At 55.0% G+C, this 16775-nt stretch overlaps 2 protein-coding genes across 2 annotated transcripts in view; one reads left to right on the top strand and one right to left on the bottom strand.

The window, feature by feature from the left end:
- Window positions 1-9: 9 nt before the first annotated feature.
- On the bottom strand, window positions 10-1395 carry LOC105701806 (DTW domain-containing protein 2). The gene is made up of 6 exons (XM_012428882.2): window positions 1305-1395; window positions 1114-1210; window positions 842-1003; window positions 601-781; window positions 314-516; window positions 10-243 (listed from the first exon to the last, which is right to left on the bottom strand). Exons 1-6 carry the CDS (start codon window positions 1354-1356, stop codon window positions 117-119), a joined length of 822 nt encoding a protein of 273 aa, XP_012284305.1. The 5' UTR covers window positions 1357-1395; the 3' UTR covers window positions 10-116.
- Window positions 1396-1994: 599 nt separating this feature from the next.
- The window catches only part of LOC105701843 (UPF0489 protein C5orf22 homolog), a 274460-nt gene continuing 259679 nt past the window's right edge, over window positions 1995-16775 (top strand). The window contains exons 1-3 of the mRNA XM_012428962.1: window positions 1995-2159; window positions 2812-2957; window positions 5692-5841. Coding sequence (XP_012284385.1) covers window positions 2097-2159; window positions 2812-2957; window positions 5692-5841 — 359 coding nt within the window. The 5' untranslated portion in view covers window positions 1995-2096. The remainder of the gene's footprint in view (window positions 2160-2811; window positions 2958-5691; window positions 5842-16775) is intronic.

The raw sequence follows: 16775 nt of genomic DNA, 5'->3' as shown, positions 1-16775 counted from the left end.
CCATAAGTCATTTTTTAAATAATTTCCTTCCTTTTTCCTCGATGCATTACATTTAGGCATAATAAGAAAATATTGTACAATCTCGCAGGAAAAGTGACTTTCAAGAAGTGTCTTCGCTAGGAATCCTCTGTCAGGATGCGGAGCTGCTTGGCCAATCTTCGGCCAATGAGTTTTGGATAGGTCTTTTGTTTAATCAGGAATTCTTTACTCTGATGAGTGACTGCTCCATTTTCTAACTGAAATCTGATGAAAATCATGCAAGGATATGAATCTATCGTTCTCAAAATGTTGAATCATATAAACGAGTTCTTACTTGCATAGATGACGAAGAGGGCCAAGCATCTCATCTCTTAATCGTGGATTACTTTCCAAAATAGAGAGAGCCAATGCTCCTGTTTCAAGGGTTGACAAACATCCTTCAGTTGGTTGAGTCCTTATTATATACTCGCTTGCAGGTACTCCTACCAGTTTGCAGGCTCGAAGCAAACACAGTGATGGACTCGAGTGATAAATGGCCTATGAAATGATCTTTAATTAAGCCTTGAATGGAAATAATAAAATTATTTAAATCGTGTTACAGATTAATAAATTGATATTTACTTTTGCTTGTGGCCAAGTACCATCCAACAGTACTAAATTATATGGCGTCTGGCCATTTGTGCCAACAGGAGTGAGCTCCTCGATTGCTACCGCTGTAGGAGACGGATAAACCAGAATCGTATTTTCATCGTTCAAAATTTCTGCCAGTCCTTCATGCCTGCACTGTGGAAATTTTTTGCCCCTACAAGACTAAAGACACTTATTTTTTCTAGGCTTATCTCCAAATATCGAACTAAAATACCTAAACGTGATGCATTTGCCTGGTTCCAAAGCCAGCGTCAACATCGGAGCAGTGCGTAGGCAACGTTTAGCTTCCGCAGGATGTTGCAGGATGATTATCTTGGACCAAGGGCAAAGCCGTTCCTTCGGCAGTCCTGCACACCAGCAGACAGCTGCTGGCCTCCTGTTTACAGAAAATATTCATGAGCATCTATATTCGATGTACCTTGAATTAGAAGATTGCCACTTGTACCGCATGCAAATTAGTCTACGAAATTCGTTTCTCAACGTCACCTGCATTGAGAGCATTTGTCTCTCACGTCAGGAGGGTCCGCAGGAATGCCAGACAGCTCATTCCAAACAGACATCTCGTCTTCGTCTGTCATTTTCACTAATACAATTATTATTAAAATTGATTACAATTTGGAATATTTAAAAAGAACTTCTTACCATCGATTAGTGAGGTTACTCATGAATTAGCTTACCCAATCGTGGAATAGTATCACTCTCTGGCGATGCTTCTGGAAGCTCGTGCATACATGAAGCACCATTTATTGCTCAGCTAGAGCTACATACACACTCGCACACACACGTTATACCGTGCAGGAGAAACTCAAAATAACTTCGGAAACTACATTCGCACGCGGAATCTGACCTTCCCTTTGCGGTTAATTGTACCAATCCGAGGCAATGTAGAACTCGCTATTACCCGTACATACCGACCGCGTCTCAGTGCCTCTTCTCTCCGCATCGCGGCGCTGGTGCTCGACGCTCGCCTAGACAAGTATGGACAGGGCTGGCAACTTGGAACGTTCGTTAAAGCAGTTAATGCTGCAAGGTCGTCGCCGGAGAAAAGAGTCGCCGTCAGATGGTTAGATTTTCTGGTTAGAAATCTGCGTATGCCGAATGCTGAACAATGCCTCGAAGTAATGAATGAAATGTCCAAGGATGAGCGCAGGTAACGGCGAAGGTCGCGCAAGAGGTTAGGGTCGCAGCCGGCAGCCCGATTCCGGGCCGTGGGAATCTCCGGCATGAGAGCGAGAGAGACGGACGCAGAGGAACTCGTCCCGCGAGAATCTGGACGCGGCGAGGAGAGGTAGACGCGTCCATTATTCGCGAAATAATCGGCGCCCGAGGGTGCACCGGTGGTCCTCAGTCTGTGACCGGCCTCTAAGTGCTCTCGGGTCGTCGCGTCGCGCTCCGGTAGTCGCTCGCGAGGGTGGGTCCTCTCGAAGAGTCTCCCCGTGGCGACAACCTTACCGCAGCTCTATTCCAGGATGGCGTTCACGAGGAAGTACTTCCAGAAGATCCCGGTCCACGTCGTGGAGGCCCACGACGAGGTGGGTTCGCTATGCGGATTCAGGGAGACCGAGGAGTTCCTCTCGAGGACCGCCTTTTGCGGCTTTGACGAGCGGATAGAGGGATTCCACGTGGCGTCCGGGAGCTCGGGATAACTCCTGGAGCGTCTCGAGGATTCCCGTGCCCTTGGGAAATATTGGACGTAGAGTGGGAGCCGAAAGGACGCCGGACGAGGGCCGAATGGAAGGGTCCACGTTGTATGCTCCGCGTAGACGCGAATGGCGGCACGTGGTGGGAGATAAGGAGGGAATGCCGCCGCTCCGGCGTACAAAGTGGTTCCTGTTCCACGCTCGTTCCTTTTACTTCCCCTGCCGAACGAGACACGGATTCGGTCGGTCGTAATATACTCCGTTCACCGAGATATATCGGCCCGACACGTATACATATCGTTAATGAATACCGATCCATTGACGTTGCGGTAGAAAAGGAGGCGAGCGTGGAACTCGATTACGGGGGCCTGTTTTTATTTCGATCTCGTCGGCTCCACTCCTCGTCCTACGCGGTTAGAAAGCGCATCGTCAAAGACGGATTACCTTCGGAATAAGAGTCTTGCGGCTTTATTTCTTTCACTTCCCAACCGTCGGGACAGATTGAATTTCAACGGTCGTCCTAAAATCTCTCTTTCCCGTCCAGGTTCTGCCTTTTATTTACCGCTGCCTGGGCTCCAAGCATTTACCGTTCGAAGGCAACACCTTCGTTCATCTGGACTCCCACCCAGACATGCTCGTGCCCAAGGATATGCTCGCGGACACGGTCTGGGACAAGGAGCAATTGTTTAGGTACACCCAATGATTTTTAAATTATTCAGCGGTTTAACGTCTGGCCAATCCCGTGACTCGTTATCCCTAGATGGTAACGAGTACTAGCGAACGGTACTCCTTGCGGGTTATTTCCGTCAATGCTCCTCCAGATGGCGCGTCGATGCGGAATCTGGGGGAGTCCCTAGGTCCGGTTTAAAATCACGCTCGAGATCGGTCCACGTGAATGGCCAGATCGGAAAATCGGGGAAATTATCCGGTTTATGGGTAACGATCCGCAAGTGGATTTTCCTTCCAGGATGAAATACAAGTTTTCCCTTGAGTTTCATCCGGGCGTTGGGGCTCGCTCCGCCGCGGAATGCTCCTTAAGGTGCACCGAAAATTCTGCGAAGAATGCAGATGCCGGCGTCGGAGAGAACGAGGGAGAGGCGATCGCGCATGCTTCGCCACCGTTCCTCGCGTCTTAATTCTTCTTCGCCGTTCCTCCTTGCGCCTCGAGACTCCTTAACGAGGGCCGCGCTCGCATTCCGCGGCAATTAAAACGCATGCTCATTCCAGGATAATTAAAAACACGCAAGCCTCTCCTCTCCGCGGCTCGTTAACCTCGCGACATTGGGCGCACCGGGAGGGAGAGAGAGAAAGAGAGAACGACCGAAAGTCATCCGCGAGGCGCTCGTTAATATACCGATTATTTCCACGGTATTATTATACGCTCGCCGTTACTTATTATAATGCTCCACCCCAATTAGCACCCTCTGTTAAGGAGAGGCCGGAGGAGGCGTGCAGCGTAGTGCAACGACGCTGCGTCGATAACGCGTCACGTTCTCCACGGAGTCGCCATTTTGTTTTAGGGCGAATAAAAGGTATCACGTATCGTAGGCTGTCAGGCCGATTAGAAAATTCATCGCTTTAAAATGCCAGACATTTATTGAGGTCAGTCTAGAGCTTCATGGATTTTTAAATGCAGCTTTGCTCTCCAGAGCTCCTATTCGTACGGATATTTTTTTTGGCACACGAATAGATTAGCTCGAAAAATTCGGCGTTACTAAGTCGCGTCAATTAGCATGCGAAATTTGATCGTGCGAGCTCGAAAATCGAGTCTCAGGGGAGCGGCGTCTTCTTTGGAAAAATTGGAGATCGACTCAACGCGTCTGGTCGCGTCTTGTCTCAACGCGTGCGTGCCGCTCGGGGCAGCTCGCGGGTGCGTGACGCGACTGCAGCTGCAGGTGCGAACGGGACGGGAACGAGGCTCGAGGGCGAACGCGTCGACGGGAAAAAATCCGCACGTCCAGCGATGCGGTCGCGCCCACCAGGCGCCCGCGTGACCCTGGCGATGCCGACTTTACCGATCGTCCGCTATAGAATCGCCTCCAGGGTTCGATGTTAACCGCGCTGCCGACTTTACCGGCGAGCTCGGCGCGCGCCTAGCGATCGGCCGCTGCCTCGCCAGATGGCGCGCCAGGCGCGTCCAGTCGCTCGGTTCAAAAATCCAAACGGTCCGCGAAGCAGGATCAGATTTGATCACTCGTCGAAGAATCGGGCAAGAAGTCCTGGCAGGAAGTTATTAACCATGGCCTGCCACTTGGGTACAACTTGTAACGTTCCTCGCATTTACGATTCGCAGATGTAAGTCGATTATAATACGAGCAAGAGATTCGAGGTTAGGAGATCATTGGAGGACCGAAGGGAGGCTCGTCTCGGACTTAGACCATAAACATCTGGACCTCCCATTGCAGTGGAAGGGGTAAACTAGAATGTACCACGGAGCCGACGACTCGAATTAGGGTGTGTCGTGTATGTATGTGTAAAGATCGGGAACCTGCCCTTAAGGATATGCAGATCCGGGCACGGGGAATAATTAGTCGGGCACACCCCTCGAGCATTACTTTCCGTCTCGCCTTAGCGATCTTGCCCGTCGATATCCCGGCCAATAAGTACACAGACCGACCGCCGTTGTTCCACTTTGCCGGCTGACCGGAGATCTGGCCGGGAGATCCGCTCCTAAGGCCGATCCGCGCCGCTCGGATATCTCGATTTTTCCTAACGATCGCCGTACCGATACCTGCGCTCACCCTGCGTACACTGGGAACCTGTTAATGAAATTAACTCGTTGGATTGTAGCACGATATATCGGAGGGCACGAGGGGACCTCGAGACGAGATGCCTAGGATGCGAAAACCTGGGGCCCCTCTACACGATTCTGGTCAGAGAGGGAGAGAAAGAGAGAGAGAAAAGGAAGAGAGGCGAGAGGAGGGCTAGGGCCCGGCGGAGAGAAGCCTCGTTGACGAGGGTCAATTGGCGCTAATAGGGCTGCTGCCGTTTAACGAGTGGCGCATCTTTTCGAAATCAGTTACGGCATTCTTCCGGCGATCCTCCGGTAGGTGTTCGATATGAAATATGGCAGGTGCTTAGCGGAGGCGAGTCTCTCTCCTCCCGCTTAAGTTACGCTCGTAAAGCGGTGCCCGGTAGGGATGCCCCTCGTGCTTTTATTTCCTTCCCATTACTTAGCTTCGATCCTTTTACGTGCCCCTCGGCCCGGCGAAAAGTCTCCTCGAGGCTCTTTTGGAGATAAAGGCACCCGGGACGAGCGACCTGCGAATCTTCTCCTTTGAGGTTTAGTTAATCTAAGGTTAAGTAAGGACGCGAATGAAGGCGGTGACGATCAGGAAATTTTTCATGGAATTTTGAGGGTCGCGTGATAGGGTGCAGCTCTCAGGGTCAGGGTTGGATCCTTATTCAGGTTTGCGTTTTACAGTGAGCTCAGCATTGAAAATTGGATGCTCCCGGCTGCCTACGCGGGACACTTAAGACACCTCGTGTGGATCAAGCCGCCCTGGGCGAACCAGATGGTCGATGGTGCCAGGGAGTTCCACATCGGGAAGCACGTCGACAGCGGGCTGATAAGGTAGGACACTATCAGCGCCTGCTTTTGCTACAATGTCCTGTCGTACTATCGTACCCTGTCGGGTACTATCGCCTACCATCGAGAGATCTCTCGGGAAATCTTGTCCCGTTTACCCTCTCCCTAGCTTGATTCTCTTTTTCTTCTAGAAACTCTTTGCCCATTTTTCACACAAAATCCGAACGACTCTCAGAGCCGGTTTACTCAAGGCCTGTATCTTTTTTAACCCCGAGTGGGCTCTGGATAAAGACACTAACCTGCTCTCTCTTTATCGGGGAGGGGTTTTCCTTAACGCCTGTCGAGGAGAAGAGGGCCAGGAAATTTGCATACGTGGACACGCCAGGTCTCTCGTGGTCGCCGACAAGCATCAGAAAATTGGGGACAGGTGAGCTCTCGTCACTTCCTGGGTAACGACGAGATCGTCGATTTAACGGCTCGAGCGGTTTTCGGAAATTCTCGGATACCCGAGGTTCGAGAAAGACCGGGCTTTTGAGAGAGTCGTGGGGAAATCGAGGATCCAGAGATCCAGAGATCGCGACGAGAGACCCGGCTCGAGTCGGGTCCGTATCGCTTCCGTAATGACGAGCTCTCGAATCCATCGTTCCCCGGCGATCCATCGTTCCGTCGATTCATCGATCCGTCGATCGGTCGATCCCTCGACCATTGATCCACGGGCCCATCGATCCGGCCGTCGGCCCTCGGAGAGGGCCCGTTGATTTATGGAGCAGTCGCGGGGGGTTCATCGGTTTCCGATCGATCTCTCGATCCGTCCGACGAGGAACGGGGCCTCAAGGCCCCGGGCCCCATCCGTGGGTCGCTTCGGAAGCGGATACCCGATCTTGGCTATGGTTTCCAGATGATCCCGCGGGAATTGGGACGCATATGCGGATCTTCGAGCCGGTCGACCTGGGCTCGATTTTTCAGGAGCATTCTGGCCTCGATCCCACCGCCGATTTCTAGAGGCACTCTGCGCTCGAACGATAACCTCGCCACCTTCTGTCGCGGTCGACGTCGAGACGTGGGGAGGGAATGGGATCGAGGGGTAAAAATTGAAGTAGCAGAGGGAACCCACTCCCTCGTCGCCGATAATTACAATCCACCAATCCTACCGATAGTACGTATGTAAGTGGATCATCTCGAAGGCTCGCGTCGAGTACATAGAATCGAGACTCGTACTCGAGGTAACAACTCCAGGTAGAAGCTCGAGTAAGATAACATTATTATCGATAATATTTCTATTCGGCCGAGATCGATACATTTTGCCGGTGAGATGGGTGCGAATCGGTAGTGCGAACCTGGCGGGGGGGTGCGTCGTCGGCAAAAAGCGGCGTCGAGAGGACTGAAGAAAGGGGAAATAAGAAGAGCGAGAGGGGGAGAGAGGGAGAGACCCTCGGCCGCGCAAAAATGCCGTACCGGGGACATTTAAAACATTGTCAGCCTCGAGGGGGGCCGGGAAAAAGAAGGCCGGGGGTCCGGGCCCTCTCTTAACGCCCGAAGGATGCACCCGGGTGCACAAAGGAGGAGCGATTAGGATGCATACCGCGAGCCCTCCCATCGGAGGTGGATATGGCCGGCGGTTTTTATATATCAAGAGCCGGGGACTCGCTCGTACAAGGGACTCCTTATTCGGCCGATATGCGAATTCCAGGGGCGTCCCGTCATTTTTGCGCCGGGACGCGCCGCCATCTTGCGACTCTACCTCGGCCTCCTCCCCGGGACGACGAAACTCGGCGCAGGGACTTCGGCGAGCCGTGAGAATCCATCCTGTCATTTTTACTGTATCTCGCGTTTAACCGTGTATTGTGTTTCTCATTCCTCCTTTCTTCCCAATTCTTTGTAATCGGGACACCATTGGTCCCCCTTCGGCGGTCAGCGGGACCAAAATGGCGGCGGCTCGCCTCCGCTTTTCCCAGCCGCGGTTGCGGCTGAAAAAGACCCCCATCGCGACAATGGACAATGGCGCAATAATCTACAATAGAGATCCGCCCGGAGATTCCTTGGCCGAATGAATAGGGCCCCTAGGACAATCATCTCGTAAACTCGGCGGTCGCCTCTCCTCGTCTCTCTCCGTCCACCTTGGCGGCGCTTCTCTTCGTCTCGCTCCTTGGATCGCCTTCGACCTCGTCCTTCTTCCTCGGGGTCCGAGCCGTCCGGCAGAACGCGATATGAGGACACGGAAGGGCAACTCGATGGGTCGTTCCGAGTCGATACCCGACTCAGGCCTCACTCGAAGCCCTCCTTCCGGTGGGTGATAACGCGGGACGCGCTCTGATAAGCCTTTGGAGGCACCGGGTCAATCCAAAATGGTCCAGCCTTTGAAATTAGGGGAGCATGTGGAACTCTGTTTTTTGGGGGCATCGTCACCGAGACACGAGGAAGTGCCCCCGGAGAGATCGATGGACCTGGGGGACGAAGGGCCAGGACCCGATCGGGCGCACCGGGGGGACGTATCCCATGAAGAAAGGGAATAGGAATGCCGCTTAATTTGTAGCCGGGTTTACGCGCGGAAACACGCGCTTGCTTTTTCTCCACGTACGCGCGTGACGGGGAGGGAGGAAGGGAGAGAGCAGAACCTTGTTCCTCGAGGACGACCGCGCGGAAACGCGTGTACGGCCGCATGAAAACGCGCCTTTTTCTCCCCCTGATGCGGCGACTCCGTTTTTGGGTACGCCGAGGAGTACGATTTAAGGATCGCGCGATTTTACGCGCGGATGGTTCGAGCGTGACATTTTTCCGCGACTGTTGGGGCGACAACTGCGGTTTCCCCGGGTCGCGGAGGGTATCGATAAGCGAGGATCGATCCGGCCAATCGGTAGCTGCGATTCCCACGGCGCCCAATGCCGGGCGAGGGCACTCTTTCTTGGAAGAGGAGGTGGTCTATGGGGCCCGACGAGGAGGAGGGGGCAAGCCCCGTGGAGGGGCCCGGTCGATGGATGGCGAACGCGACCTCGCGGACTTTCTCGTGAATGCCACCTCGAGGTGCGACGGTCCTCGTCGAAAGGAGTCCCTCAAGGTGTGTCAGGTACACCTGGGGCCAGCCACTCCAGGAGAACCGACGAATTTTAGCCAGGATGCAGCCAGGATATAAAGGACATCTGGATCGGCCGAAGTTTGCCCTGGGTGGACGCGGAGGGTCCCTCGCTACGCCACCTCGACTCGCGGTTTAATTCCGCACCGGGGACCTCGAGTTAGGTACCTTCTCCTCGATCGACTCCTTCGGGGGCAATCGGGAGGTAGGATCTCGGGGTGGCCGCGTCCTCGCTCCTTGGGCGTCCTTTTTCGCGAATTATCTCGGCACTCGGGGTACACGAATTCCGCAGAAACCGCGAGCGCTGTTCCGCCGTTCTAATCGCGTGCTTCCTCCTTGTAGCCGATCGCCCGGCTCCCTGGGGTCGTTCGTCAGCGAATTCTCGTGTCCTGTCCGCCGGTTTATCGAGATCTCCGGGACCGAGTCCTTGGAGGTCCTTCCGAAGGGGTCCTGACCCCTCGAGTGGAGTCGCGTGCACCTGTACCGACTGTAACGACGCTCTCTCGACTCTACATTGATCTCTTTCTTCGCTAATTTATCGAGTACGTGAATCTTTCGATATTCCGCCGATATATATATATACGTGTGTATAGTAATCGAAGGCGCAATTCCAGGTGTCCTTTCTCGTCGATCCACTCTCTGGTAATTGCTTACCCGTCCATTGTCGACGACGCTCGTTGGACGCGCACTCTGTACTCTCGTCGGCCCTAATTGTCCCCCGTGTAATTGGCCGTCCCCCGGGGACGTTTGTACAAGTTTTCGGGATTTATTCGCCCTCTCTCCTCGACGGAGGATTAATGGCCGTGATTTTTCCCCCTTTCTTACCTCTTCTTCTTCTTCTTCTTTTTTTCTCTTTTCTTTTTTCCTATATACCCGCGCTTCCGCGGTCGGGCGAGTCGTTCGTCTTTCCGGGCGATCGCCAGGAGCAAAATGGGTGGCACGTCTCGGAGGACGGCTCGCAACTGGCTGTTAATAGCACTGATTTCACTTTACGGGACTTAAATCAAGTCCCCGAGGAGTTCCCGGCGCAATCACCTGGTGCGATCGTATTCCGCCGATTTACGAGCCCGACGGACCTCCCCTGACCCCCCCTAGAGGGGGTTCCTTCCTGGATCCTGGGTGACGCCTCCAGGAAAAGTCCTTCTCCCTTCGGAGATAAATTCCCTTCGTTTGAATTCCCTGCGAAATCGCGGAAAACATATTTTTTTATGTCTTTTGTTTGACCCCCGTGAAACTTTTTAAAATTATTTAGAAAATCGCCCCCACGAGTGGAGGCATTATTGTCAACTGTAGGAGGAACTCGACTTATGGGTACGTCGGTTCGCACGTGTTGCGCGAAAAAGCGCGGAGATGAAAAAAGAACCGCGGAAACCCGGCGAATAAATTAGGGATCACTTCGAAGTCATCTCGGACAAATTGGGGGCGATTGAAATTCAAGACACGGGGAGAGTCGGTCGCGCGCACCCGAGTTTTACACGCCTCCAGGATAATTGGCTCTTCGGGTACCGAAAGATCGGTTTGGTCGATACCGATGACGCCCCGCTACTGTCATTATTCCGCCGACCATATTTCAGGGCGACTTTCCGCGAGAAAAGGGAGAAATAAAAGGATCGGTAAGAAGAGGAGGTGGGAAAAGTCGTTTTTTCATCCTGGGCGCAAGGTCCTCGAATCGCAGACGGCGGAGCCTCGAAGAGACGTGCGATTAAATCGCACGATCGGGTCCTAAAGGTACTTCTTAAGGAGCGAAATCGTCGAAGCTCGGTTTTAATCGTCGCCGATCGCTCGGGGCCCGATTTGCACCTCGCGTGGGACTTAAAATTCAAGCCACGGCGGGTTATTCGCGGATAAGCGAATTTTTTTTTGCACGCCTGCCGGGCAATCGGGGCCGAGAGATCGACGCGACGTCCCCGAGGTGTTGCCGTCTGCCTCTCGGCGATTTTTTTACATGGAAATAATGGGCCTGATTTTGCGGCGCCACGTGGAAATTTAACGAGATGACGAACCCGGAACCGCGGCGTCCCTCGTTCTATTATTTAACGGCTACTAAGGTTCAGCGGAAAACCCGCCGGCCGCAACTGCAACCGTGGCTCATATCGCAATCCCGGCATTGTCCATCCCGCGCGGCGAGATCCTCTTAACTATTAAATTATTCATGACGCAGGTGTTGCATCGGAACACCTGATTATAAGAGACATCGGAACCCGCGGTACGGCGATAAGTTACTCCCGGCTGTGGGATTTAATTCCCTCGTGGTATAAGTCCCACCATTGGGCGCACATAACCTATAAGTTACTCCCGGAGAGTCTGGGCCAGTATCTGGGAGTGACTGAAATTTATACCTGGAGGTTGATTCGTTTTTCACATTTTCTTTAGCGTTTAATACGACCAGAAGAGATAGCGAATTATCGCCTCGCCTCGATTTCCTCGGAGTTTCTGAGATAAGCGAGTCGGGGCCTTAAGGCCCCGCGTCGCCTCGGGCGAACCCCTACGACGAAATCCTCTTAACATCTAAATTATTCATGGCGCGGGCATTATATTCAGCCGTCCGTGCCAGATATCGGAACGCGGCCGCACGGCTTAGATATCCCCCCAGGGGGGTCGGGCCCCCTCGCGGTGGGCCCGTGTAGGCCCGTCGTCGAGTATCCGGAGATATCGGGCCCCTCCGCGCGGCCGAGCGAGTCCCTTGACCCCTGGCCCCGCGATTCGCTTAGAGGGCCCTGCACCTGTGCGGGGCCTCACAAGGGGCCCCATGTAAGGCCCCGCGTCCTGCTCCCGACATACGCGGTGGGCCCCTGAGACGGAAGCCGAGTCTTTTAAGCGTAATTACTCGGGTAAATATTAAGATCTACACCGAATATGGAAAATCAGTTCAATTAGACGGGGGGGGCCCGGTGGAACCTCGTGCGGGGCCTCGGGCCCAGAAACAAGGTGGCGGCACAATGTACACGCGGTTTTTACGGGCTGTCGATTTCGCCGTTCTGCTGCGTTTTCGGGGAGGGTCCAGCTGAAACATAGAAAAATATGAGAAATATATAGACGGGGGAGAAAGCATGGACGAGGAAAATCTCCGGTCGCGTTTCCGCGCTCTTACGTCGGGATAATTATTTTTTTCACGCGCGTAACAACCTCCGGGAGTAGGTGCGACGCGGTCGGCCTCTCTCGATTTTCGCCTTGCATAAATTGCATTTTTTTCGAGTGCACCCCGCGAGCAGAGCCGCATTCCCGTTACGTCTGGTTGCGCGTCGGGATCATTAAAATAGAATTCCTGGGCCCGGCGGGCCCACCGGCCGCTAGGGGGCAGCCTTGCAAGGCAGTCCGGGACCCGACCGGTAGCGGGGCCCAAGAGAGGGCTCGCCATTTGTCGCGCCGCTCGGCTCCGAAAAATCGCGTCCCACCGCGCCCTCGATCCAGACCGAGCCGCTTTTCCCTCCTTCTAAGGCCCGCCGCGCGCCCACGCGTGGGCCTTGTCGCGGGACCGTAACGACCGATCGCCATCGAGGGCCCTCAAAGGTAGCCGCGTCGGGGATTTGTCACGAGTAGGGCCCCTCTTTCCTCCTGCAAGAAACGCGTGGGCGTCCTTGCTGTATTGGGCCCTACGCTGGTCGTACCTCCGGTCCCATTTTTTTTTTTTCACGGATAAGAGCGGTTAAACGGGAAAGTCGAGCGCGTGGCGGTTGACTTTCGACCACGAAAGTACATCCGCCCGAGATGGGCCTGACGGGCCCTGTCCGTATCTCCAGGGATTCGCGCGTGTCGCGACGCCTCTTGATCTCGCCGCTCTTTCCGCTCCTCTTTCGATCTCTCCTTCCCCCCGTCCGCGACACGCGACGGGCCCGTGAGGCCCCGTTCCCGCTGGGTCCGTTGGGCCCGGGCCCCGCCATCTCTCACCGGGCTGACAAATCGGCGGCGTGCCTCGCGGTAGTCCCGGCCGCGCGATTTTTCCCCGCGGCCGATTCCGCATGCGCATAATTGGCCGCGGGCCCCGCGGAATCCACGGGGCCTTGGGCCCCGCTCGGAGCGCCGCCATTCAGACGTCCGTCACCGAGTCCCTCCGCGGGAGAGACGTCGGCGTGGGATAACATCGCTCGGCCCCGGCCACTGGGAAAAGACTCGTGCCCCGTAGGGCCCCATCGGGTCCCGGGGAGTCCGGGGTGGCCGCGGGCGCTGACCGCGACGTTAATGGGCCTGCTTGCTCCTACAAGGCCCCACGCGTCCGGAACGGTGTTCTCCGTCGGCGGGGTCCGCGACCGACAGGGGACGTCGCGCTTATCTTCGACATCGGGCCCCGATTTCGGGGCCTTACGACTAAGTCGTCCTCGGCACTTCCTCCCTTGGGACGTGGCTATTCATAAATCTCCCCCGAGGAGCTGAACTTTACTACAACCGCGCTTAACTTACCACCGTCGAGCCTGGGCCTTACGGGGACTTACCAGTCGGTCGAGCTCCTCGTCGACTGGCGTTTCGCGGTAGTCCGGTCGTTCCTGCATGTGGGAACTCCAAGGTTCCCAGGGGACCCCCTTGGAGTGTCGCTTCGCCTCCGGGTTTTAATAAATCTCGATTCACCTGTCCCCATCCGGGGCCCGTTGCGCGGGGCCCTATTGATCGCGCCGCGGACACGACGGCGGAACTCCCTCCCCCTTGGACCGCACCTTCTGGAACGCAAGTCGAAGAATGGCATCTCTTCTCGGGTCCTGTATCTGCCTAGCTCCTCCTTATCACTGAATTTCTCCCTTATCCCCGGATCGGTTTCTCACCTCTCGAGCGGGAACAGTATACGGAAAAAGAGGAGCGGCGATCGTTAGCGTCGAGTAAATCATCCCGGGCAATCCCGATGATCCGAGTGTCGTAACTCCCGGCTAATCGATGGCTTCCCGATCGATCGAGTCGATACCTCGAGGAGGGGGCTCTCGATCTGGCGATAACCCCTACGGAAGCTGCGGTTTATTCATCTTCGAGTTTGCAGTGCTCGTGTCGACAGATCGGCCTCGTCGTAATTAACGATCGGTTAATAACGCCGTGACTCCTCCCCAACCCCCTCTTTTGCGTACCGAGAGATCGCGGTCCCGAGGCACATGGAGATTAATCTCTTCCCTGGACCGTTAATTATGGACCGATCGATGCCTCTTCCCGTCGAAATTCCCCGTGGAAATAGAGTGAATTAAATCACCGCAAAACCGAGGACGCGTTAAATTCATACAATTTAATATACGCGAAATTCGTATAATTTAATATACGCGAAATTCGAATAATTTAATATACGCGAAATTCGTGTAATTTAATATACGCGAAATTCGTATAATTTAATATACGCGAAATTCGTATAATTTAATATACGCGAAATTCGTGTAATTTAATATACGCGATATTCCTACAATTCGATATACGGTAAATTCATGAAATTCAATATACGGGAAATTCCCAATACACGAAGTACGTCTAGGGATGAACCGCGAGCGGGGAATTCGAATTTCCGGGATTAAATCGGCGGGTCTGTTAAAGAAAATTAGTTTATTTATCTTTTCGACGTTTTTACGGATTATCGACTCGGGAGGCAAATTAACGACGCGGAGTGCCGGCAAAAAGGGTCCGGTCGATCGCGGCGATTCCGCGGTCCCTTTTCGCGGAAGGCGCTTTCTCGCCGGGCATAGACACGTCGGGAATTCCGCGGAATGCCTAATTGACAGTCGGATGCAATTAACCGCCGACATTACCGGCGGCTTCGGGCCCCTCTCGGTGCCGCGACGGGGCCTTGCGCGCCCGACGCCGATAAAAAGCCCTCAACCATGAAATGATACGCGGCCGACAACGAGCCGCGAACGGTCCGGATCGCGATCTAAATCAAGCGATTTTTCCCGCCGGCCTGGCGACCCGATTCGCCATTTTTTGCATTCCCGCGAATCCACACCGAGAGCCGCCCTCGAATTCCCGAGCCGCGCGATAAAACCTGGGATCGTTATCGGAAGGCCAAGCGTTATCACTCCGCAGGTGCATAAAATCCTGCCGCCAAGAGACGTCGGGTGGGACTTAACCTCAAATAAATCGGATAAATTCTGGTATTTATTGATATTTTTGGCATTTAAAAGAATTTATCTCGAGTTCAGAAACTAGGATTGCGATTCCCTCTTCGTACGGGCCTCGCGGAATTGGGCCTTACGTCAGGCGACCGTCGGATTCACGAGGCGTTTTCTGCGGTGCGAGGTTAGGTTCGGTCCAGGGTGCGGCGCAGGGTCGTAAATAAATCCGAGCCAAGTGGATACGCGTCCCTCTTTTCTTCCAGCCACCGCGACTTCGCGGAAGGCCCTCTCGTCGGCGTTTCGGTCCCTCCTCGCGACTCATCGATCAGAACACTTTCTCATTGTCGCTCTCTCGCCGAGGCGGGAAACGTTCCCCGACGGCGACCTGACGTAACCGGAGACGCGCCTTCGGGGGGCCGCTCTTTAACGCCGACTCGCCGTCCGCGGATTTATGGGGCCCGAGGGGCCCGGCGATTAATCGCCGGGAAATCGCGTTAATTGATTGTCCCCGGGATTTATGGACTCGCTGAAAGCCCCTCCTGCACTTGGCCAGCCATGACGCGCGCGGTAGTAACGAGATACGCGAGAAGGTGGGAAAAATCGCGACCTATCCGCGCGTCACGTGACACCGGTGATCAGCTGGTGATAAGCGAGCGGCGACCCCGAGGAGAGTTTTTACTTGCCTTCCGATATTTCTCCAGGGTGAGTGGAGTCCGAGGCGGGTCGTCGGGCTCGAGGTCTGTCCTATGGATGGCATGCAACGGATGCATCCTTGCACCGGTGGAGGAGGGCAGCCGAGAGTCCAGGAGCGAGCGGGAGGGGCGCACCGGTGCCATAACGCTATATACGTCCCTGGGCCCGAGGCCCGGTTGCGAGAGCCGGGAAAAGAGAGCCGGCATTTTATTCCGCCTCTAATGATTCCTCAAAACAAGCCTTTATGTTCCGAGCTGTCAGCCATATTTGGCGGGGCGCTTTACCGCCGGCGTTTTCTGCCCGGCCGGCCCGAACGGGACTCCTCCGGGTGCCCTGACAGCTGAAAAGTACCGACCGCGGCCACGGCGCTGCTGCTCGAGACCGGGTCAGGCCCCGTCGACGTCATATTTGGGCCTTTTGGCTCGGTTGGTTCGGGCTATCCGGAACTCCTCCGGGCAACGTGATAGCTGAAAAGTACCGACCGCGGCCACGGCGCTGCTAATCGAGACCAGGTTAGGCCCCGTCGACGACGTTTTCGAGCCTTTTGGGCTCGTCCCGCTTGGTCGACCGGAATATCTTCTTCGGCGGCTCGGAGGTTTCGGGCCCGACGACGCGCATCTGGCGCGGAAGAGGCGACGGCCGTGGGTGAGGCCCCGTAGGCCAGCTTTCGCTACTTTACATGACTCAAAATGGCGGCCGCCCCTCGTCGGATTTTTCCCGCGGCTATTTTCCCGGCCGGGCCCGCCGCGAGTTCCCAGCACGAGGCGGCCATTTATTATCGGAGACAAAGGTCGCCCGGCGGCCCACAATGGCGCAAGCGCACTTCCAACCGCTGTCGTAGACAATGCCCAGCGAGTCGGGCCTTAATGTCAAAAGGGCGAGCGATGCATAATTTATTAGCGGCCTGTCGCTCTCGGCCTCCGGGTAAGGATCCGCCGATACGTCGAGCGCGTCGATATCTCGACGGTTCCATCCGGAAGTCGATGAGGCCCCGTAAGGCCCATCGCCGCGGGGCAGAGACCCAGCCGTGGGGTCGAGTAGCAAAAAGACAGGTGCCGATTGCCGCCGGGATGGAGAGAGAAAGGGAAAGAGGGAGATATGTTATATATTTTCAAGGAACTCCGTCACCGTCCTCAAATAAGGCCCCGTTTTATCGGCCGACCGCGCTACCTACACCGGGCCCCTCGTGGACGCGTCGTGGA

Source organism: Orussus abietinus, unplaced genomic scaffold (assembly GCF_000612105.2).
Source record: "Orussus abietinus isolate OABI.00-Male unplaced genomic scaffold, Oabi_2.0 scaffold24, whole genome shotgun sequence".
In the NCBI taxonomy this organism is placed as follows: Eukaryota; Metazoa; Arthropoda; class Insecta; order Hymenoptera; family Orussidae; genus Orussus; species Orussus abietinus.
This window is presented reverse-complemented; position numbering and strand designations above follow the sequence as displayed.

Excerpts from the sequence above, each read along its gene's own strand:
- LOC105701806 (XM_012428882.2), bottom strand. The coding sequence starts at position 1,356 with ATGCACGAGCTTCCAGAAGCATCGCCAGAGAGTGATACTATTCCACGA. Across the intron at positions 1,211-1,304 it reads TGATACTATTCCACGATTGG|TGAAAATGACAGACGAAGAC; the intron begins GTAAGCTAATTC and ends TAATTGTATTAG. Across the intron at positions 1,004-1,113 it reads GACAAATGCTCTCAATGCAG|GAGGCCAGCAGCTGTCTGCT; the intron begins GTGACGTTGAGA and ends TTCTGTAAACAG.